At 43.0% G+C, this 24,119-nt stretch overlaps 1 protein-coding gene across 2 annotated transcripts in view; it reads right to left on the minus strand.

Annotated features, from left to right (window-relative positions):
- The window catches only part of VGLL4 (vestigial like family member 4), a 164,863-nt gene extending 140,961 nt beyond the window's left edge, over nucleotides 1–23,902 (minus strand). The window contains exons 1-2 of one of the 2 annotated variants that reach the window (XM_047096226.1): nucleotides 23,789–23,902; nucleotides 8,471–8,547 (exon numbers count right to left, since the gene is read on the minus strand). In XM_047096226.1, the coding sequence (XP_046952182.1) occupies nucleotides 8,471–8,534 (64 nt within the window). In that variant the 5' untranslated portion in view covers nucleotides 8,535–8,547; nucleotides 23,789–23,902. Of the gene's footprint in view, nucleotides 1–8,470; nucleotides 8,548–22,713; nucleotides 22,743–23,788 lie in introns of those variants that run through there. The other variant, XM_047096227.1, reaches the window with a different exon arrangement.
- Nucleotides 23,903–24,119: the final 217 nt, after the last annotated feature.

Below are 24,119 nucleotides of genomic sequence, written 5' to 3' on the forward strand. Positions count from 1 at the left end.
TTCTACAATGACTAAACAGTGGTTATCTCTTCTCCGCTTGAACACTTTAGCAATAAGGGATCTGTTACTCAGTGAGGCCACCCATGCCATCAGACCCTCTTAACTGAAAGACATTTACTAGAAAAGAAAGTCCCATATAAAGAGAAGTTCTGTGGGGCCCCTGGGTGGCTCAGCTGGTTAAGCGTTCGACTCTTGATTTCGGCTCAGGTCATGATCTCATGGTTTGAGATGGAGCCCTGCAGACAGCTCTGCACTGACAGCGTGGAGCCTACCTGGGATTCTCTCTGTCCCTCTCTCTAACCCTCCCCCATTCATGCTGGTGCTCTCTCACTCTCTCTCAAAATACATAAGTAAACTTAAAAAAAAAAAAAGTTCTGTGGCAGTGGGCATCTGAGTCATGGACACACAAGAGAAAGAACAGTTCCTGTGGTTCCTAAATACGTGCTACCACACATCCTAAATATTTCACTGATTATAGCTACTTAATACTTATGAAATGCTATTTCACTGGTTGGGAAACATTTTCCAAAGAAAAACCTCTTTGCTAACTTATTACTGGAGGTAGTAAAACAGAAGTTTTGTATGTATGTATGTATATATACACTTTCAATCATTCAGCAGTCAAGTCTTCAATGCCCTCCCTCTGAGAAGACATACAAAGAAAAATTAAGGGCTTAAGTTTCAGAGTCCAGCTACTTGACTTCAAATCTCAGCACTGCCACACCACTTAAGGATCCTTATTTATTAGTATAATCAAGTACTGTAATTAGTATTCAAATTACTTAAAGTATGTAAGCCTCAGTTCCCTTCTCTAGAAAATGGGACTCATTAAAACACCTACTTAACAAGGTTTTCATGAGAACAAAACGAGGTAATACAGTGATTAAACTGAGGTCCACAGACAAAGCTCAGAGGTCTGTGACAATTTTTACTTGTGTTATTTCAAACAGAATCTTTTTAAAAATATGACATAAGCAGGACCGCGTGGGTGGCTCAGTTGGGTAGAAACATGTGACTCTTACTCTCCAAGTCATGAGTTCAAGTCCCACACCAGACCTAGCGTTTACTTTAAAAAAAAAAAAATCTGGGGTTGGGGGACGAGAAATCTGACATAACCATATTCTGAATCAGACATCTACGATACAACCAGGTATACTGGCACATGATTTCAGAGATGTTTGCATTTCTTCCTAGTCTAATGAGAAAATGACAGAAATTAAGTCTAATATGAAATTGAAACATCTGCACTAGGAAAAACATCACCACCATCTGTGCAATGACGTATCTTCTTACAAGAGTGTGCAAAGATAAAAGTGGGGAGGAAACTGTATCAGAGGACACACAGCAGTACAGGCACCCTGACATTGAAGAATCAACCCCAGCATGGCAGCAGTATCATACTAGTGGAAGAGGCTTTAGTTGTAGCCCATTACTATCTACTGTATCATGCCTAACTTTTATGGCTATATTTAAATTATAAATTCATATTCTGGTTATGACAGTGTACACGAACTAATGCATAAAGGTTTTACGCCTACTATTACGCTTATATATTTAAGTAACATTTTAATAAAGATAAGCATTTTGTGATTATGCAAGACAGTATTCTCATTTGTAGGAAACATATTACTTAGGAGTAAAGAGGCATGATACCTCCTACTCTCAGGTGTTTCAGGAAAAATAATCTGCATATACATATGTGTATATATGTATATATATATATATGTATATATATATATGTACACATATGTATATGTAAATATATGCACATATACATGAGAGAGACAGTGTCAAAGGAAATGGTACAAAATATAAATGGCTAATTTGGTTAAAAAATACATGATAGCCAAGGAATTACAGCACCTGACACTTAGGGGGATCTAGCCCCTCCTTAAAGATCCAGATCCAGAATTCCCCAAAGAATATTATTAGACCAACGACTCTCAGCTGGGAAGAGGGACCCACCATCAGAATCACCGAGTCAGGCATTTTCAGAATGCTTACAAACACCCGTTCTTCCTCTCTTTGGGAATCATTGCCACAGTAAGCTACTGTCATGGATGGAAATGCGTGGTATCCCTCTCAGGTGTTTTAAGATACCAAGAATAAAAATAACTAATGCAATAAAACAAAACCATCAAATTGGGCTACAAATGATCAGATGGGTATCCTCTCCATCAGTGCCTATTGGGTAGGCTCAACAGTGTCAAGGTACAGTTAGGAGCACACTTTAGGGAACAAGATGGAGCTAATTAGATTTAACCAAAGGGGAGTAACCAGAATTTGAGCCCTGACTCTAAAATGTGGGAACAATATAGCCTGAGAACATGGAAGAAGTGTGTCTAAACAGTCACGTTTGCTCACAACTGGTGTGCCAAGACCTCCCGTCCTCTTGAAAGGAACTGATGATGTCATTCCTGTCTAGTCACCGATATATTCCAGCATGTCTGAATCCTCTGGCTCACTGTATTTTCATGACCCATGTGTTAGTCAAGTCTTCCCAGCACCTAAATGGAGGAGCCAGCAGCAAGTTTATCCAACAAAAGAGATATAAAGCAAATCATGTTTTTTCAAGTGCATTCATTAGTGAATCCTAAAGTCTATTTAATGAGTCATGACCCAACTTTCATAAAAACAAAGCAGAATATAAAGAACAGAACAGGCACATCTCCATGCACTCAGGGTAATTTCTGCTTCATGAAGCTTTTGTATCATTTATGTCAATATATCAGTACAATATAAATGCTTTTCTACCCTGTGCCATGGTCAGAAATGTTTGAAAGGTACCCTAACAGACGCTGGGAGGAAAAACAAGAGACTAAGAGGATAGAGGAAGAAAGATGACAGGAGCAGATCCAGCCAATATGCTCAAAGCAAAGTGGTGGCTAAAGCCCCTGTAACCTGTGCACAACAGCAGCCAGTTACTATACTGATGCAGAGGCTGGTCAGGATCTTGCAGGAAGGAAATTTACCTGTGAAAACAGGACACGAGTGCAACTGATCATCATGTTATAATTAATCAGACAAGCTTTTTTTCCTTTTTAAGGCAAAATAGACTACAACCTATATACATGAAAATATCCCATGTATCGGGGAGGCATCAGTCCCCTCTAATAAGAAAAGCTTGTATTCCTGGCCATTCTTTACTTGGAAGGATTATGGTAATTTACACTTCATCATTCAGTCAACTTGCAGTGAACTTCACCAAGTGAGGAGTTCGTGAATTTCTAGGAGCAAGTGGGTGCAGCAGCAACCCCTACAAAGACTGGCTTGTGTTCCTGTTCTCCCCACTTCAATCACACCAACTTTATCCCATTTTTCCTGATCGTATGCATGCTCATCAGAGCGAATCCAAAGTGCTATCTCCTCCACCAAAATCCTGAAAACCAAAATTTCACAGTTCTTAAAATTATTTTTTTAATGTTTATTTATGAGAGAGACAGAGCACGCACAAGCAGGGGAGGGACAGAGAGGGACAGAGGATTGAAAGCAGGCTCCGCCCTGACAGCAGCAAGCCCAATGTGGGCCTGAACTCACTAACAGCAAGATCATGACCTGAGCCAAGGTGAGACACTCAACTAACTGAAGCACTCAGGTGCCCCTCAAAATTATTTTATTCTAAGTGAAGACGTCAGCAGATACAAGATCTTCTCATCAGAAGCCACATGAACAAAATTACCAAAAATATTTTGTAAAAATCACAATAAAGTAAAGTATGTTAAAGACGCACCAAAGTGGGGGCGCCTGGGTAGCTCGGTGGGTTAAGCGTCTGACTTCGGCTCAGGTCATGATCTCACGGTTGGTAAGTTAGAGCCCCACATTGGGTTCTGTGCTGACAGCCCGGAGCCTGTTTCAGATTCTGTGTCTCCCTATCTCTCTGCCCCTCCCCTGCTTGCTCACTTGCTCACTCTCTCTCTCAAAAATAAAGCAAAACATTAAAAAAAATACATAAATTAAAAAAAAAAAAAAAAGACACACCAAGGTGTTGTTCTCAACATCAGTGCTAATGTGTCTTATCCTCAAATTTTGTTCAATTTTGACTACTAAAAATAAGCCTGGAAAAAGGTTGGGGTCGTCCCAGCACCAGCATTAATTACGACTGAAAGAAGAGATTCCTGCAGCACAGGGAAAAATGGGCAATCTCATGTTGTATTCTCATTAAGTACCTTCCAGGATTACCCTGGGTGCTGATTAAATCAATGTCTCATGAGCAGTGGAATGATTATTTTAAGTAAATGTATTCCTTCTAGGCCATCCAGATAAGTGACTATTGTGTGACTACAAAACCACCATTTCACTATTGACTTCAGCTCTACAGTGTACCATTGAGATATTTCTTCTATTCTCTGCTAGTAGACATAATGAAGCCTTAAGGCTATCAGGTATTACAGATCCAAGTCCTAATAGGTACTGTTCTCTTCAAAATACTCAAACAATAACATCTTCAAAAATGCCTAAGTTTTCAGTTCTCCATGAGCAAAAGAAAAGAGAATCATTTAGGTCACCTACAGGAGTCGGGAAACCGATCTCAAGTAGTAGAACATTTTTCTGTTTGTAATAAGACACCCAAATCAGATTACATACACAAGACTTTTTTAAATGTTGAGGAGAATGCTAAATGTAAGAGCAATTTACAACAAAAGCCAAAATAGAACTAATCTGGGACAGAGAAAGCTGATTCAGGCTGAACAAGCCCAAGTAGGTCTTAAGAAATCTACTGGAAGACTCTGAACTTAATGCTCAACTTTGCCTATAAATAGAATAAATTTTCACATACTTACATGACTAGATAATAGAAAATACAATGAATGCCTGGTTTTTGAGCTCTGTGCTCCTGTGGGTGATGATGCACAGAGCATCATAGCAAAAAAGTTTCTCAAAAATGTTGCCTGATGTTAATAATAATGACTATAGACATCTTTGGACTTTTTCCCTCTTCTTTAAACGTAAAAAATGATCCTGAGAAACTGAAGTCATTCCAGAGGGATTCCAGAATCATGCCAGAGTCCAAAGAAGAATATTCCAGAATGAAGGCTACTCTGTAATCGTTCTGGCCTTGTATACGCATATATCCTTCTCTGCAAATCATTAACAGATGTGTTGAACACAGGAAGAAAGTAAGAATTCCTCTCTCCCTTGGCATTATCGTTCTATTTCTATCACCAAGTATGCCCAGTCTCCCTCTTCTATGCATTTTATAGCTGCAAGTGTCTACGTTCATAAGCTCCATAAAGGCAGTGGCTGTCCCTTCTCATCTATGTGTGCCCCTTTTACATAAGAATTCAACCCTTGTTCATTGAACTGGTAACTATACAGGTCTCCTGCCTGAACACAGTGACCCTGAAGCTGGGCTCCAGAATCGAACCTGAGAAGGTAGGAGAAAAAGAGAAGACACTTTTACTCTCTACATCCAGGACACGAAGGGCAGCCTCAAGGTCATTACTTCCATTTTTCATTTGTATGAACACTATCCTGTTTTACTGATCCTAACTAAATGCGGGCATTATACAACAGAAATTAAAAATACTATCTAGGGGCACCTGAGTGGCTCAGTTGGTTAAGCATTTGACTTCACCTCAGGTCATGATCTCACAGGTCATGGGTTCAAGTCCTGCCTTGGGCTCGATGCTAACACCTCAGAGCCTAGAGCCTACTTCAGTTTCTGTGTCTCCCTCTCGCTCTGCCCTTCCCCCACTCACTACTGGGCGCGCGCGCTCTCTCTCTCTCTCTCTCAAAAATGAATAAACATTAAAAAAAGTTTTGTAATACTGTCTAATAAAGTATAAAAACTTCTAAATTAACTATATTCATACTTAATGAAGCTTGTAACTAGCTATTCAAGTCAGCAACATGTACTGCAATCTTAGAGACATAAAGGAGCTTTTCATGCTTTTCAGCAATCTTAGATAAAAGCCCACAACCTGAGTTGCCTCTCCCTAACTTAGCGTCCCTAGGAATGATACATAACATCCCTGAGTTTCAATTTCTTTAGGAAGGGATAATTATACTACACCAATGGATAGTTATATCCCCCCCCCCAACAATCCAAAACCTAAATAAATGTAAATTATGCAAGAGGTTTAAAAAAAAAAAAACAACCCTCTAATTGTTACCTCATCCAATCACTAGTTTAAAGATAACCTCGTGTGAGTGTTGGTGTTAGGAGAGGGTGGGAAGACCCAGGCACATTGATAATACACAGGACTAGAATAAGCCCGACCACAAGCCAAAAAAACTGCCCAAAGTGAACAGATTATGGCAATCCCCACCAGGAGCCAAGAGCTAAGATAGGCACTATCTATACAATAGCCTATTTAATCCTCACAAATACTTTGTAAGTGTTATTTCATGTTAGGAATGAGGAAATTGAGGCTTAGAAAAATAAAAGTCCTAGACAGTAAAAAGGCAGAGCTTACATTTTAAGGATATGCACTTTCCAGTCTGCCTATTCATTAAGACTTAAATTGGAAAGTAGTTCATCTTTAAGAATTTATAGTGTATACTGTATGCTAGCCAACTTGACAATACATTATATTTTTTAAAAATCTATAAAGAGGGGCGCCTGGGTGGCGCAGTCGGTTAAGCGTCCGACTTCAGCCAGGTCACGATCTCGCGGTCCGTGAGTTCGAGCCCCGCGTCAGGCTCTGGGCTGATGGCTCAGAGCCTGGAGCCTGTTTCCGATTCTGTGTCTCCCTCTCTCTCTGCCCCTCCCCCGTTCATGCTCTGTCACTCTCTGTCCCAAAAATAAATAAACATTGAAAAAAAAAAAATCTATAAAGAACTTATCAAACTCAATACCCAAAAAGCAAATAATCCAGTGAAGAAATTGGCAAAAGACATGAACAGACACTTTTCCAAAGAAGACATCCAGATAACTAACAGATGAAAAGATCTCAACATCACTCATTATCAGGAAAATACAAATCAAAACCACAGTGGACACCACCTCACATTGGTCTGAATGGCTAAGATTATCAACTCAGGAAACAACAGATGTTGGTGAGGATGCGGAGAAAGGTGAACCCTTTTGCATTACTGGTGGGAATGCAAACTGGTGCAGCCACTCTGAAGAACAGTACGGAGGTTCCTCAAAAAATTAAAAATAGAACTACCCTATGACCCAGCAATTGCAATACTAGTTTTATATCCAAAGGATACAGAAATACGAAAATGCTGATTTGAAGGGGCACATATACCCCAATGTTTACAGCAGCTCTATCAATAATAACCAAAGTATGGAAAGAGCCCAAATGTCCATCAACTGATGAATGGATAAAGAAGATATAGGGTGTGTGTGTGCATGTATGTGTATATAATGGAATATTACTCAGCAATCAAAAAGAAATAAATTTTGCCATTTGCAACAATATGGATGAAACTAGAATGTATGCTAAGCAAAATAAGTCCATCAGAGAAAGACAAATATCATATGATTTCACTCATATGTGGAATTTAAGAAACAAAACAGAAAGGAAGGAAAAATAAGATAAAAACAGGGAGGCAAACCATAAGAGAATCTTAAATACAGAAAACGGGGCTGCTGGAGTGATGTTAGTGGGGGGATGGACTAAATGGGAGATGGGCAATAAGGAGGGCACTTGTTGGGATGAGCAATGGGTACCATACATAAGTGACAAATCACTAAATTCTACTCCTGAAACCATTATTACACTATATGTTAACTTGGATTTCAATAAAAAAATAAAAATTAAATAAAAAAAGAATTTAGAGTGTATAAAAGCTCAACCTTAGAAATTTTTTTGTTTTTAGCATTTTAGTGCTTAGAAAAAGAAAACTTGGTTCCCACATAAAACAGTCACCCTTGCAAATACTGTTCAGCAAGCAATTTTAACTTTGAAAAAGAACTTATTTAAAAACTTAAATAAAAACTTACTAAAAACCCTAGGATGAGCAGGAAAACCACTTTAACACATTGTGGAATAACCTCATAGAGAACAATGTCATGTTCTTTTTCCTTTCACCTGTCCCCCACCACATTAGTGAATTTTCCCCCCAATATTTGCTGTTTCTCGCTCACGCAAATGGAATTTTCAAGACTATTTTCCATCACATACATACGTGCTACCTATGACAGAAATGCTCTTGGATGATTTTTTCCACCTCTACTTCTCTCCTGGTCAATTTGTCTGTCAAACAACACGTATTTATGTAAACTTCCAGAGTCCCTAAGTGTCTCTTAAGGACTATCTCCACTCAAGAGCTGGGAAGCCAGGAAGGACAGGACTTCCTCGAGTTAACCGTTGGAGCTGTGGTATCCAAAGATGACATTTACAAGACTTACATGTTCTAGCACTTGAAAATGAAAAGGAGAATACTAAGTTGTTCTGAGAACAACCAAAGTTAACTGCACATAACCATCAAACTGTGTGGAGAAACACCTGAATCTATGATAATGCAGGAGACAAGGGGACACGGGTAAAAAGTGCTTTAAAACAGGTTCATGACTTACGTTTTTCATCATCAGCATGCACAAGAGACGCTGCCCTTGACAAAACATCCAATGGTGTCTCCATTCCTGGTTGGAGCCTAGACGGAAAAAAAAAAAGAGACAAAGAATAGAATTTAAAGAGAATTCAAAGGACTCCTTAAGAATTCTGGTAGTTAACAATTAGAATGATTCCCCCATGAAATGCAAATCACAATCCTGAGGATGAAAATCTTCCCAATCTGTGAAGAAATGCAGTGGATTTGGTTCAGGCACAAATAGAGGAAAGGGTTAAATTCCATTCTGTGTACTAAGCTAAACCTTGCAGATTCCAGGAAACAGCTAGTGTTAGAACTAAAAGAAGGGATATTGTGAATATTCATGCCCATGTTATTTGTGCTTATAAATGTTTATGTGCGTGCATAAAAACATGCCCATTCAGACAGACCAAGTAAAAAACAGCTTTGGAACAAAGGCTACTCTATGAACGTAGTGGTACTACCAGTCTGAGATTTCTGTTGTGGTGGTGGTGTTGTTGGTTTATTAGTTTTAACAAAAATGACTAAGCTCGAACCATTCTGTTCATTCACCTACTTAGCTGAGAGACTCTTTGTGACCTTGTCACTTAATATACTCAATGTACTAGTGAAAGGTCTGTGAATTCCAGGGGTGAGTTAAATGGTATTTGAAGTCCAATAAGAATCTTTATTTTAAAATGAGTAAAATGGCATTTTAACTGAAGTAGTATTCTAAGGCCAATATGTTTATCTTTCTTTAAAATTTTTTTTATGTTTATTTTTGACAGAGAGACAGAGACAGAGAGAGCGAGCGAGAGCGGGAGCATGAGTGCGGGAGGGGCAGAGAGAGAGAGAGGGGAGAGGGAAACACAGAATCTGAAGCAGGCTCCGGGCTCCGAGCCGTCAGCACAGAGCCCGACGCGGGGCTCGAACTCATGGACCATCAGATCATGACCTAAGCCGAAGTCGGATGCAAACAGACTGAGCCACCCAGGCGCCCCTGTGTATCTTTATTTTAAAATATGTTTTGGGGAGCCTGGGTGGCTCAGTCGGTTAAGCATCTGACTTCAGCTCAGGTCATGATCTCACGGTTCGTGAGTTTGAGCCCCACATTGGGCTCTGTGCTGATGGCTAGGAGCCCGGAGCCTGCTTCAGATTTTGTGTCTCCCTCTCTCTAACCCTCCCCTGCTCGCATTCTCTCTTTCTCAAAAATAAATAAACATTAAAAAAACATTTTAAATATGTTTTTTAAGTACCCACTATCACCACCACCCATCACCAATTTATCTAGTGCCATGTTTTCTAATAAGCCTGGGTTTTATTTTTAATTCTGTTTTCTTAAATTACAGCATACATATAAAAGCAAAGACTGCAGAACATTTAAAGATGGTGGGTGGAAAACCTAGAAAATCAGGCCACCTCGCCCAATTTTTCTTTTCCAGATTACTTACACACACACACACACGCATACACAGGCACACATACACAATTACTGGGAAAACAGACATACTCTATTAGTTCAACTGAGAGAAATATCTTCTTAACTATACCCTTTAAAGACAGCAATGGAACACCTGCTTGGGATTCTCTCCCTCCCTCTCCCTCTGCTCCTACCCCGCTCACATGCCCGCACTCTCTCAAAAAGATAAATTAATTAAAAAAGACACACAGCACTTAATCAGACTTCTTCAACATTTACTGAGTAACTACTAGGTATGTGCCAGTTACAAGACATGGTGGATCAGCTTGCTTTATAATATTCGTATTTCAGGTCCCCAAAGAAACAGCAAGTCTTGACTGGCAACGTAATTTCATTCAACAAACGTCAACTATGGGGACGCCTGGGTGGCTCAGTCAGTTAAGGGTCCAACAGCAGCTCAGGTCATGATCTCACTGTTGGCTTCTGAGCCTGAGCCCCACGTAGGGCTCTCTGCCCACAGAGCCAACTTCGGATCCCGTCTCCCTCTCTCTCTCTGCCCCTCCCCTGCTCATTCTCGCTTTCTCTCAAAAATAAATAAACATTAAAAAAAAAAATTATCTACTAGGTGCTGCCAAGGTAGGAAAAAAAAAATCAAAGGCCAGTAGTTGTTTTCAAAGAGCTTTCAATCTGTACAGTAGACGTGCCTACAAGAAAGTAGTTTAAGGCAGTGTTTTCTAAAGTGTTTTGCACCATATGTTCATATTTTATAAGAAAAAATTTTTCTAGAAATAAGTTCAGGAAACACTGAAGTAAACCGAATTAAGCAGCTTCCTGTGCTTGGAATATACTGCTAGGCATTCCTCCTGCAGAGGCTCAGGCAGTGGGGGTATTTACCTCTGGATAGATGAAATCTCTCGAATTTCACTGGCCATTCATTTAACCTGAAACATCTCTTAGGGACACTTCGGGAAATAATGGATTAAGGTAAAGTGTGCTAAGTGCCACAACAGTGGTATAAACAAAATCCTATAGAAATACAGATGAATTCTGAAAGACTGTAGAGAAAACAGAACCATGAGCTGAACCTCTGAAGAATGGATAGAAAAGTTCTTCCAGAATGGAAGAACAAAAGGACAATCTATTCAGGAACAAGTTGCCCCAATCAGCTAGAAGACAAGAATAAAACGGGAATAGGAAGTAGGAGACAGGAATGGGAGTTTCGATCGGGGCCATATTATGGAAGGACTGAGGGCTCTGACAAAAGTTGGGTTTGACTGTGTACGTGTTAGGGATCCACTGCAACCTCTGAGCAGAGAACTGACTTGGTCATCCACATATTCAATGAAAATTATTCTGATAGGACCATGTAGTCCCATTCTACAGAATGGGAAGCTAAAGACAGGGTAAACAATATCAAAGAGCTATGCAGAAGGTAATGAGGGGCACTGTTAAGGGAGCTGTGGGGACAGGAGAAAACCAGAGACAAACTGACAGGGTTTGGAAGGTCCCGAAATGTGAGAGGAGACAAAGACAAATACTGTTTAGTTTCTCATATGTGAAATCTAGAAAAAAAACAAATTAATCGAGACAGAGAACAGTTTGCTGGTCACAGGGTGGGGTAAGGAGGAGATAGGTGAAAGTGGTCGACAAAAATAAATCAATTGCTCATCAACACCAGAAATGGGGGTTGTCAGTCACTGCAAGAGCAGTGACGTCATAAACCAGAGTTCATTTCTTCTTTTTCAGAGACAAGGGAAGAGGAGTAAAATCAGAAGAACAAAAGAAAATGTAATGGCATTCACATTCATAATCGTCTTGGTAAGATAGAAAAGATCACCTCCTGAGAGTAAGGATTTTTGAACTTCTTCGAAGAAGAAAGGTTTGCTGAACTCCCAAGAACTCCGTCTTACCGTCTTTATCTAAGCCAGTTTCCTATTCAGGCAAGATTTAGGCTTAAAGCCTTTTATTTGGATTAAGTAAATGTTGATAAGCATTCTACTCCATAATACAGAATTTAGACTCAAATTCCTTAATTTCCCCATGAAATTGAAGTTCTGAATGACCTTGACTTCCTGATCACACACTGTTGACTCTCCGCCAGCAACGTGAAAATTCTAAACCCAAATAGATATCCATTAACAACACATGCCTTAAGTTATGCAAATTACAAGTGTTGTGCATAGAAGCAAAATATCAAAGCATAAAAACATCAAATAACACAAAGAAGTAGATGCAGAATTTTAGCATCTAGGAGATTACATATTTAAATGTATTCAGATACTATGAATTCCAAACCTCCAAGCACTTAATGTTCAAAGTAGGCAGATAAGAGATTAGGTGTTTAAGGTTCACCTGCAAGGCACCTGCCATCTGCTGCAACCTTATTAATGAAACCAATCAATTTTTATTACACAATTATTCTGAGTTCAGGGAAGTACTCAAGAGAAGAAAAGAGAAACAGAAGATAAGATCTCTGCTTTCAAGGAGTTACGTTCTTGTTTGTGAACATTAAGTATAAGGAATAAGATAACAGACAAATCTTTTAAGGGACTAGGATAACAAACAAATTTAAAAGAGCATAATAAAAGACAATATATAATTTAAAACCAAAATGTGTACTGTGTGATAAAAGAGAGATGAGCATCAGCTCAAAGCGTATACCTTGCGAACATCTATTCTTTGGTTGGTGTGCACATATGTGTGCCTCTAAAAGCCACTTCAAAGATTCCCTTCCCTAGTTTCTCTCCCTCAGGCTGTCAGGCTCCTCTCTGACTTCTCTTACTTACCAGATCACACCGTTGGAATATGTCCTGGGTGCAAGGACTCTGTCTTATCCTTACATGTTACAGTCATGTTGGATCAAAAGTCTCAGGAAAGGCACAGAGGCAGAATGAAAACCCGAGACATTCTCACAATGGAGAATCTTGGATAAGGAGCAGTAGAATCTAAGCAGGGTAAACATGATGTGGGTGGACAGAGGAAAAAGCAGAAGGCTAGCCAACCAGGTTCACACTGAACATAGCAGGAAACAGGCAGCAACTATTAGTCCCTGAGCAAGCTGGTGATCTGATGTTAATGAGATTTTCATTTAGCAGTTCTGGGGAGGATGGTCTGACTTGATGAAGTCAAGTGAGAAGTCACTGGAAGCAGATCAGTCAGGAGGCTCCTCCAGGAACCAGGTGTGAGATAAGGGCAGTAGGGGCTGGTTCAGTAAAGGTGGGAGATGAGGTCCAGCAACTAGGCATTATCTAGCCACAAAAAAAACCTAAGCAAATAAAGGTGGAAGATAACAGTAATAAAATAAAAAAAAAACTTATGGAAAAAAAACTTCTGAATTTTACACCTTGTACAATATCCACAACCCCCCCCAAAAAAAACCAATAAAACATGTTAGTAAAAAGTAAGGGGAGCTGGGGGGAAACAATGATTACAGTATTTGATGGAGGGCCACACAACACTGAGAGGCAAATTAGCAGATTGGTTATTTAAGAGGATGATCTTTGGACACCAACCTGGCTGAGTTTGAATTGGGCTCAGCCACTTCCTATCTGTGTATCCCTGGAAAATGACTTTACCTCTGTGTGTCTGTTTCCTCATCTGTAAAATGGGGATATGAATTAATATTACTCCCCTCATAGGGTGTTATGAGAAATGGATGGCCTTTATATGTATTTTGTCAAAACTTTTGCAAACATATTAAATAAACTGCAAATGATGGTAAACGTATTGAAAAAAGGGTACTGACCACAACTTTACATGGCGATGCCTCTAAGATGGATGAAAGCTGACACCTGAAGGAGAGGAATTAGCCTTGTGAAGCATGGCAGGCAGGGAGGAGACAAAGAGCATTTGCAAAATACCCAAGACAGACCCACGCTGGGCATGGAGATGTGGAGGGAATGACCTCAGGGCAGGAAACAAGGGGGAGAGGACAGGAGGTGGTGGCAGGGAACTGGGCAAGGGCAGATCAAGCATACTCTGCAGGGTGTGACAAAGCTGAGATATATTCTTCGTCAGTGCAAAGCCCTTGAATAGTCTGAATGGTTTGAAACAGGGGAGAGAAATTCCTGGTTTATTCTGTATCCTTTATGAACCAAAAATCATCTGCTCCCTTTTGCCAAAGATTATGCAGCATCTGGAAAATAAAGCTAAGTACATCTCAATAACAGGTCCTCCTTTCTGTGACAGTTTTTACACTATAAAATCATGATAAGCAAAAATATAATCACTTGAAATGCTCAGGCCTGAAATGTAACCCCATTAAGGTGAGAAGAAGATGGTTCTGAAAAAAGACTTCAACTGCACCTGTAAAGGTATTCTACTGTACTGCAATCCACTTCTGGTCTATCCCTTCACCTTCATTGGGGATTTTTGACAAATATGAACATAAGTCATCATGAATAGAACATACATTTTGTTTCGTTTTACAAGCAACGGTATTTTCTGACCCATATTCTTTTCTTTGGACTCCCTTATCGCCAATAATAACGCTCTTACAAATAGCTTAAGGTGCAGAATTAGAGAATAAGAGGTATCAATTCTAAAGCTACTAAAATTTAGGGACATTCAGTGCTAATGACAAGCTCAGCTATAAATTTGGATGCCATTATTTTGGACGTCCACAAAGAACTGTCCCTTTTTGATCAACAAGAGGACAAAAGCACCTGTCTCAGAAACAGAATTATGGGGCACACGGGTGGCTCAGTCAGTTAAGCATCCAACTCTTGGTTTCGTCTCAGGTCACAATCTCACAGTTTCATGGGGTCGAGCTCCACGTCCAGCTCTGTGCTGATAGCAGAGAGCCTGCTTGGGATTCTGTCTCCCTCTCTCTCTGCCCTCCCGCCATTCATGCTGTCTCTCTCTCAAAATAAATAAACTTTAAAAAAAAATTAAAGAAATAGAATTACAAGATGTATTCAAATTTTTTTTCCAGGCAAAAGAACAGAATTTCAAGATATGTTATGCGAATGTTCTAAGGAGATTTCCCAGGTGAAAGTTACAGCACCAGGACTATCTCACTCCATGGTTCTTCCAGGAACAGCGGCCTAACTACAGTATAATTGAGGAAAGAGTATGAGAACATGAAGCAACCGTCCTGGCTAGGGGTGGAAGCCAGTAGAGGTGGGAAGAAGCACATTCAAACCTCCTGATGTTCCTGCCACACTGTCACTTGCCCAAAAAAAAAACAGAAACAGGAAGACAGCACTATCCTGGGTACTGATGGCATCTCCAGTTTCCAGATGCACACTATTCAGTATCTCTAATTCCTGTTGGCCCTGTTCCACCCCTCTATCCCCTGCAATCAGAGCCACTTCCTGGGACAATCTAAACCAGCCTTGGCTAATAAAGTACAACTGGAGCACAAGCCTACAAGCATGAACTCTCACACCACAGCACGAGGTATGTGACCCTTTTGCCCATCAAGAATTTAGAGGCTTTGAGTCTCTCCTATTTCCGTTAGAACTATATACAGACATTACAGAAAAGGAAAAGGCACCTCACTGCCCTGAAGCAATGTCACACTGTGGTCGATCTGATGAGCAGTCTGTCCAGTAGGAAGGATAACCGAAATGAAATTTCAGACCAAATTATCACCAGATCCAGACAGCCACGGGCAAGCATGGCTTTGGGCACATCAAGAAGGTGAGCATTCCCCTTCTGATTCTTCTCCACAGTGTGTCCAATTGATGCCCCCCACCCCAGCTTCTTGCAACACATAATCTTCCTGTTAACATCCAATTCTCAGACCATCCCTCTATGTTCTTGCTGAAAATATCTCTCATTTGTGTAATCCTTTTTTTTTCTTCTCAACACTTTGCCATCTGTTACATCAATACAGCCAGAACTTTAGTGGCACAAAACCTAAGTTCGAGCCCTACTTTAACACTTTCACTCAGTCTAGGCTCTGCTCTACAGAGCTAACACTAATTGTGTGGGCCATTTCACCTCTCCAGGCTCAAGTTTCCTCACTTAGAATAGCAGTAATGTTGCCTCCTGCACATGGTCACAGACTTGGCGTGTGTATTCAAGGATACAACGTTACTGAAAATGCCCTGTAAATTCAATTGAGAAATATATGTCAGCCTCAAACAGCCACCACCATCTTAAGGTTGTAGGGCACACACTTTCCCAAAGCACACTCATGTAAATTACTTCATTGGATTCTCACTGCAACTTGGCCAAACAAGATTATTCATATTCTCCTACAGATGAAAACCCAAAGTGCCAAGAATCTAAGTGACTTCCAGAAGAAGCTAAGACTAGAATCCAAGTCCCCTGACTCACCATCCAATGCTATTTTTACTCCACTTAAGCTGATTTTCATAAAGACTTTTGAAGAAAAGCAGTTACTTATTTTTAGTTTAAGTTACATCCCTTCCCCCCACCCCCGCCCAAAAAACCTTCCATCATCAACCAAGGCAAGACTTGTAGTCTATGTTCTTTCCCTACACCTTGAGATACATCAGGCAATAACCTGACAGTTTCTCAAGTAAGCAAAGGGAAACAAATCCTCCCCTCTTGCAAACGCGAAAACGCTGCCATATTATACTTTCTTTGAACAGAGCTGAGCACGGAGTCACGCGAATAGTAACCAAGCCAGGTGAGAAAATGCTCGCAGAAGATGTTCTGAAAGTAGAGCAAAGCAACACTGTCAATAGCTGCAGCCGTAGGTTCCTGGGGCCAATGCAACACGGCCTGTAAACATAGGCCCTCAAACCTTCAGGCTCCAAGAACAGGCTCAGTATTAGGAAGGATGGCTTCTACTCAGTCACGCTCAAGAAAACCTGTTGTCTGAGTTACGATGGATAACGGTTAGGGATCAGTGAATGGTATTTTCAAATGTTCACCTAATTGTTTGTGTTTCTCACCACCTTGAATGGTACACCACATTACTAAATAGAGGCCAGCCCTTATTCAAAATACTCTTTCAAAAGTCATACTACTGAAAGAGCATGAACAGATGGATCCTGTGCTAGGCCAGCGTTCCTTACCGAGGCATATCCCTGGCATGAATACTCGATCCATACTCCATACTAAGTACAATGTCAGGACGTGGCCGCCCTCTGCTTACATACAACTCACTTCTACACATACCCTCTCCTGAAAATGTATCTGAAGGCCAAATGTATTAAATCTGAATATACTTACATGCTCTATGCCCACTTCCAGAGAATTGAAAATATATGTGCATAAAATCCCTAGTTAGGCTGCTTTCAGGTGCTTGCCGACCTCAAGCATAACCCCCAGAATATAAGAGTCAGCTGGTGGCAGTCCTTCCAGTGTCCTAGAAAGCTATAAAACTTGCTAAGTTGGGACAGTTCTGTACCCTTCCCATAATGAATGACATCATGCCCCTCCTGTGAAAGGAGACAGTCTGTAGGTTGGGCAGCCGTCCATCTCTCATCCTCCAAAGTAGGATTTGTGAGATGTTGGAATTAAGTAATCCCAGGTGCGTGCCATCAATTCGGCCCTGCCTACTGCTCATCACCACCTCTGATCGTTTCCCAGGGGAATGAAATCCCAGCCAGCTTAGGTGGAATAAAAGGTACCACTCTGGATGGAAACTCCCAAATGAATGCTCGACTCAACCACCTCTGGTCTTCCGATACTAAAATGACCCAAGTCTTGACTCTATGGACCTCCTTAACTACCCCTCCCCCAGGGGTGTGGTGTGTTAGGGATGTGCTATTCAGTCATCCTGATGACCCAGCAACACAAGCTAACAAACACTGCTACTGTGCAGTAACTAGATCCTCAGTTCCTGTTCTACAGTTTGGTATCAATGTCAGCCATGCACAGGCAGTATGAAAGCTGACCATGTGCCCGCTGAGGGCCAGCTACGTAAGCCTAATGCTGCAAAACTAAACTTAGGTTACAGCATATTTCCTTTTATGCGAGGCTGCCTGATGCTGGGGTAAAATTCTCACTGCTGGCTGAAGTTCACACATCTCTCTCAAGGGTCCCCTAGAAACTGTATGGTGGGCCCACATTAACACCACTGTTGTCAGGAAAAGATAAGAAAATTCAAGTGTGGACATTTCGTTCAGATGACCAATTCCCACCATTTTTCGACACTGCTGTCAAATAAAACTGAACTATCCTTTTCTTTCTCATGTTTAGGCTCTTGTGAATCTGTCTCTTCATTCCCAAGTCCTCAGCCTTCTATAGCACTGCATATGAAATAAGGGAAACATGTCATCATTTTTAGTTTACTCTGGATATGCTTGTTCTTGCCGTTTCTCTTATTTGGATACTTAGAATTTCCTATTCACAAGCCCTCAGGTGCCTGTCCTCTCAGAATGAGAGGACACCCAAGAATGAGAAACGTGAATTTGCATCAAAGTCCAAATTGGCAAACTTCCCATAACACCCAGGTCTAACTATATACACTGGTCCAAAATCTCAACTCAGCCTATTAAAGCCAAGATAGAGCCTTCTAACTCATGACACATTCTGTCGTTAGGAAGCACTCTAGTTACCAGCATCAGTAAACATGCTTTCTCATTATTCACAGTAGTCACGCTCGCTAAGGTGTCCAGTAACACTGAACTCGTGAACATGAACCACTGCTCCTAGGGGAAGTACAAAGTTAGGTTCCTTCAAGCCGCTGGTTACATTTCTGTCAATTGATCAATACATCATCTTGTTTCATGAGTGTTTCTGTTTAAAGACATCTTATTTGAGATCTATTATCGATTCATTAACATTGAGTTCATGGCCAACAGCACTACAATTCATGCCTGAAGGAAGCTTATCTAATGCACACATTTTCCACACATATTTTTCCTGAAGGCACATCACAGCCTTCTGGCTCTTGGGAACCCTGGACAGCACTTCAGCACTATGCTTGGGGGCCATTATAAGCAGCAAAAACACCAACAGAAAGCCCCTAAATGAGAAACATGGGTAACAAAAGAGACCACAAGTAAGAGTACAGTATGAGAGCTGAAACAAGTCAGAGTCTTGCCTTGTTTGACCTCACCTGGGGATGCACACTTGGGGAGACTCAAATTTTTCACCACTCTGTGCATGTGCATGGATGACAGAGACAGCGCTGCAAGTTCGAATTTGAGGTTACAAATAACTTTTAGTGAGTAGATAAACTCACAAATTCGAGGATGGGCTGTATCTGGTTATTGGACCTGAGGTATGAGACAGAGTATATTCCGTAAGATTCTCCTCCTTTGCAAAGGAACTGTCATACTGCATCCCAGGTAGCAAGAATTTTTCTGGTTTCAGCACCTCCTACTTACACTCCGCCTTTCCTACCTTGGCAATTTATACTATCAAAATTTGGCAGTCCAATTTCTTTCTTTCTTTCAAAGTTTATTTATTTACTTTGAGAGAGAGTGAAAGAGTGCGCAGGGGCAGACAAAGAGGAAAAGAGAGAGAATCCCAAGCAGGCTCCTCACTGACAGTGCTGAGCCCAACACAAGGCTCATGACCTGAGCTGAAACCTAGAGTCCAGATACTCAACCAGCTCAACCAACTGAGCCACCCAGGCACCCCGGCAGTCCCAACTGCTAAGCAGTTGTTGTTGCTATCGTCATTTTAACGTGGACATATTCTAAATGGCTACAGACTGTTGGCAGCATTCATTCTCTTTTCTCGTCTATTAGGATCTCACATATCAACGTCATTACCTTTAGATGGGATCCCTAAAACAATCACAAATGAGCTTCAGTTAACACAACTTGCACAAACTTAACACACACACAAAAAAAACTTCCTTTCACCAGGTTCTGCAACAGCTTATCTAACTAACATACGCCAAAATCCAGACTTGATATGTTAAGATTGCCACACTGTCATAATTTTAGTCACATTAAATATTTCCCAATGTATGTGACTTTTACCTCCTGAATTTACAACTCTTATTGTTTTATTAAGTCATACTCAAAGGTGCAAAACAACTTTTAAGATGGCTATTTTACTTATTTTTTTTAATGTTTATGTATTTTTGAAGGGGGGGGGGGAGAGGCAGAAAAAGAGGGAGACACAGAATCACAAGCAGGCTCTGAGCTGTTAGCACACAAGCTGTGAGATCATGACCTGAGCCGAAGTCAGCTGCTTGTGTATCTGGCTGTTTTCATCACCAGTCTTACTCAGAGGCTTTCTTCCCCGTGCTTTTGCAGCCACTGTCTTATGTGAGCTTTCATAAATGAACATATGAGGTCATTATGAGGCAGGAATGCAGGTGTGATTCTGGCCTTATGCAGAAGAGCAAAAAGAGATGTGGAGAGGCTAAGTGGCTTAGCTCGGAATCACACAAAAGAACCAACTGCAGAACCCAGATCTGGTGCAGTGCTTGTCCCCACATGGCTGTCCCTGCTCTCAAAGAGCAGTTAATTAAGTGTACATTTCCATTCATTAAAAATGTTATTTGTGGGGTGCCTGGGTGGCTCAGTGGGTTAAGCTTTCGACTTCCACTCAGGTCATGATCTTGTGGTTCGTGGGTTCCAGTCCCACATACGGCTCTGTGTTGACAACTCAGAGCCTGGAGCCTGCTTCAGATTCTGTGTCTCCCTCTCTGTCCCTCCCCCGCTTGTGCACACGCACTCTCTCTCAAAAAATAAACATTAAGAATAATTTTTTAATGTTATTTGTATTTCTTAATGTAATATGTGAGTCAAAATCATTTTATTTTTAATTTTTTTTCCACGTTTGTTTATTTTCAAGAGAAAGAGAGCATGAGTGGGGGAGGGGCAGAGAAAGAGGGAAACATTGAACCCTAAAGCAGGCTGCAGGCTCCAGGCTCTGAGCTGACAGCACAGAGCCTGACACAGGCCGAGCTCCTGAACTGTGAGATCATGACCTGAGCCGAAGTTGGATGCTTAACCGACTGAGCCACCCAGGTGTCCCTTTTACTTATCATTTTAATAAGGCAAACTAGAAGCTGCACAGCAAAACTATCCAGGAAGGAACCTAGAAAAGACACAAAGTAAAATCTTCCTCTGGATTTGTTCTGGCAACCATCAGAGGCTGGCAACAAGGCTGACTCCATAAGCAGTTAAAAGGAATTTCCCATTACAGAACTCATAAAACAGAACATCTGAAAGTAAAAGTTTTGGTTTCACAATGATCAAGTCTGTAAGCGAACTAGTCAGGTAAACTCACAGTTCTAAATCAGCTGGGGGAAGTGGCAACCACTGTGGTTAAGAAGCTCTCTGAAATCCTCAAAGACTTTTGTAAATAACATAATACCAACTACTTTTCAAGGCATATTATTTCCTGTAATTCCTGAACCTCTGTGATGTATTGGATCAGATACTATTACCCTCTTACAGAGGAGAATCAAATACAAAGGTTAAGTAGAGGTAACTTTTTCTGGTCACAAACTTAGGTGACTTAGGTGACACAGATTGGACTTAAAGTCATGTCTCCAGAAATAAGCAAGAGCTGTTTTCACTACAACATTCACAGTTTGCGAATGTAGTCCATGGTTATTTGTAACAGAATTATCTTAATTGTATTGTGTTTTGGTCAACATAAAAATTAGTTTGCATTCCCCTTCCAAATGGAAAGCAAAAAGCAAGCTGCCCCAGAGTGTGACAAAACCAGTGGCAGGGGAAATCAGCCTGGGATTAATATTTTGCCAAAATTAAATAACAATTTGAGAGGTTTACATCATTTCAACCATGGGGGAGATGATTTTCAGCCAGATGTAAGAGGAAACACACAGAAGAAAACAAACACAAAATCGTGTCTTGAGTATACAACAAACTTCTAAAATATTTCTAAACCCATTAAAGTTAAGGCATTAAGATTTAGAGACGATAATAAACTTGTTCCAAGATCGCGTCATCAGTACAGCCTTAAGGCACTGACCCTAAAGCTCTTTCAACTACACACGCTACCCTTCACAGTGCTGCGCAGCAAGGAGGAAAAAGAATGAACATCTCAAGGCAGTGGGGTAGAGCAAAGAGTTAAAGTGTGGTATGTTAAAATGGCATGCAAAACTAACCTTCGAATACTAACTAATAGGAAAACTATCATTTTAGTTTTGTCTTTGAACGTTCAGAGGAAACAAATAGTCAAGGTAGGCTGGGGTTTAGAAACAGATTTGTAAAATCTGCAAACTGAGAGCACCTTTCAGAGAGAGCAACCAGCTGCTGATAAAAACTAGAAGAGCAGCCTCCACTCCCCGCCCCCGGGCTGCTGGTTCTTATTAACCACAGAGAAGGAAATACAACCAGCAAAAACATACAGCACCAATGATCAAAGTGAAACCGATTTTTTTTTTAATTATCTAGCTTAAATAGACGAATATGTCAATAAAATGCATAGACCTAAGTAGCGCCAACAAGCACTGTCATCCTAACCTAAGACATTTCAATGTCTCAGTGTCAGGAATCAAAGGACACTTTAAGCAAAAAAAAAAAAAAAAAAAAAGGAAAGACCTTTGCTTTTCGGCGAGGCCTGCACTCGGTGCTGGAAGAGTGTGCCGTTTTGTTTTGAGGAGGGGCAGGGAATATAGGAAGAGAAAAGCGAGACCCATCCCAGCGGCCCATCCTCAGCCTCTTCCCGCAGTCGTACACCCAGCCCTCCGGTGCCGCTGGCCAGGACCAAGGGTCTACAGGGCTCCGGGCCCCCTTCCCGGCCCCGTGCCTCGCACTCCCAGGACGCCTTCCTCTCGGGACCCCTCCAGGAGCCGGACCTCCCTTTGAGAGCCCTGGAGCTTCGGCTCCCCACCGGGAGCCTCAAGTTGCCCCGCGAGAACCAGCCGCCTCCTCCCTCCCGGAGGACGCCCTCAGGGCAGCTCCAAGTCACCCCACCCGGGAGTCCCCCCGCAGGCCGGCCCCTCGCGGGCCCGGTTCTCCCGCACTCACCGCCGGGCGGCTCTGGGCTCGCCCGCCTCGGGCCGGCCGGGCCCCGTGGGGGGCGGGGGCGGGCGTGGAGGCGGGACGGCCGAGCGCGCGGGGCGCACTCCGGGGGCGCGCCGACGCACAGGCGCGCTCGCGCCCGCGCTCCCGCACCGACTCCTCCGCTGCACGCCCACACGCACACGCGGGCGGCGCGCGCCAGGCCGACTCCGCGGCGGACGCGAGCGCGGAAGCGCGAGGAATCCCTGGAATGAGGCGCCGCCCGCCCGCCCTCAGCCCCGCTCCGCCGGGCTCCGCCTGGCCCGCCAGAACACGCCCCCCGGACACGCCCCTCCTACCGAGCAGGTGGGCGGCCGAGCCCAGGTGAGCCGGCTGGGTAGCGGGGGCGGGGCCCCGCGCACCAGGGAGAGGCTTGTTTCCCCTCCCCCCTCCCGCCGCACGCCCCGCGGCCGCTCGCACCTACCCGGCGGGCGCCGACGCGCTCGGGCGGGGGACGCCAGCTGCAGGCCTGGAGCGGCGCTGGGCCCCCGGAGGAGGCGCCAGTTCCCGAGGGCGCGAGGACCCGGCATCTCACGCATATCTCTACCCCCGAAAGGCCCAGCCAGTGGGAACTCACCTTCGGTGTACACGCACCAACGAACCTTTCGTGGCGCCCAGGTGCCTGCTGCTCTGGGCCAGGCACGTTCCCCACACGCACACAGTGGGCCCACGCACCCAGTGCACACAGTACACGTGACACCGACATCCACGGTCTAGCTTTACTCCACACCCACTGGGTCTGCTGCCCCTTCCCCGCCACGCACAGCCAGCAAGTGCCAGAGTATTTGAGCCAGACCCGCAGCACCTACGCGGTGCTCGGCTTCAGACCCGCACGCTTCCCCTTCCTCCAGCGGCAGCCCCTGGAAGGGTGTACGACTTCTCCAGCGCCCGGAGGTCGGCGCTCACACCCGGCTCGCCCGCGAGACCTCAGCGCACGCGGGGGACTCCCGTCCCCGGGACGCGGACCTGGACCGCTGCCTCACTTTCTCGTTACCCACACACCCCAGCCACACTGCCCAGACAGGCCGGCGGCCACACGTACCTGCAGGTACAGGTCGCACTTGCTTGGGGAAGTGTATACTCAGGTGCCACTGCGATCAGAACGGCCGCTGCAGTCCGGGGCACTCTGACGCGGCTCGGTTTCCTCCCATTACAGCATTTTACACTCCTCCACTCACTCTCCACTTCACACACACACACACGCACGCACACACACTCACGCCCCAGGCGCTCGGCAGCGTCTTTCCTCCCCCTCCCTCGCCCGGAGGAGGAAGTCCTAGTAAATGAAAACAGTGTGGAAGGGAGGGAGCAGAGGAGGAAGGGAGGGAGGTCGGGGTGGAAAGAGCCCCCTCCAGCCGCTCACACAGCAGTGT

This window comes from Lynx rufus, unplaced genomic scaffold (genome assembly GCF_022079265.1).
Source record: "Lynx rufus isolate CCGP_SWC_20201006 ecotype Redwood Valley unplaced genomic scaffold, mLynRuf1.p SCAF_4, whole genome shotgun sequence".
In the NCBI taxonomy this organism is placed as follows: Eukaryota; Metazoa; Chordata; class Mammalia; order Carnivora; family Felidae; genus Lynx; species Lynx rufus.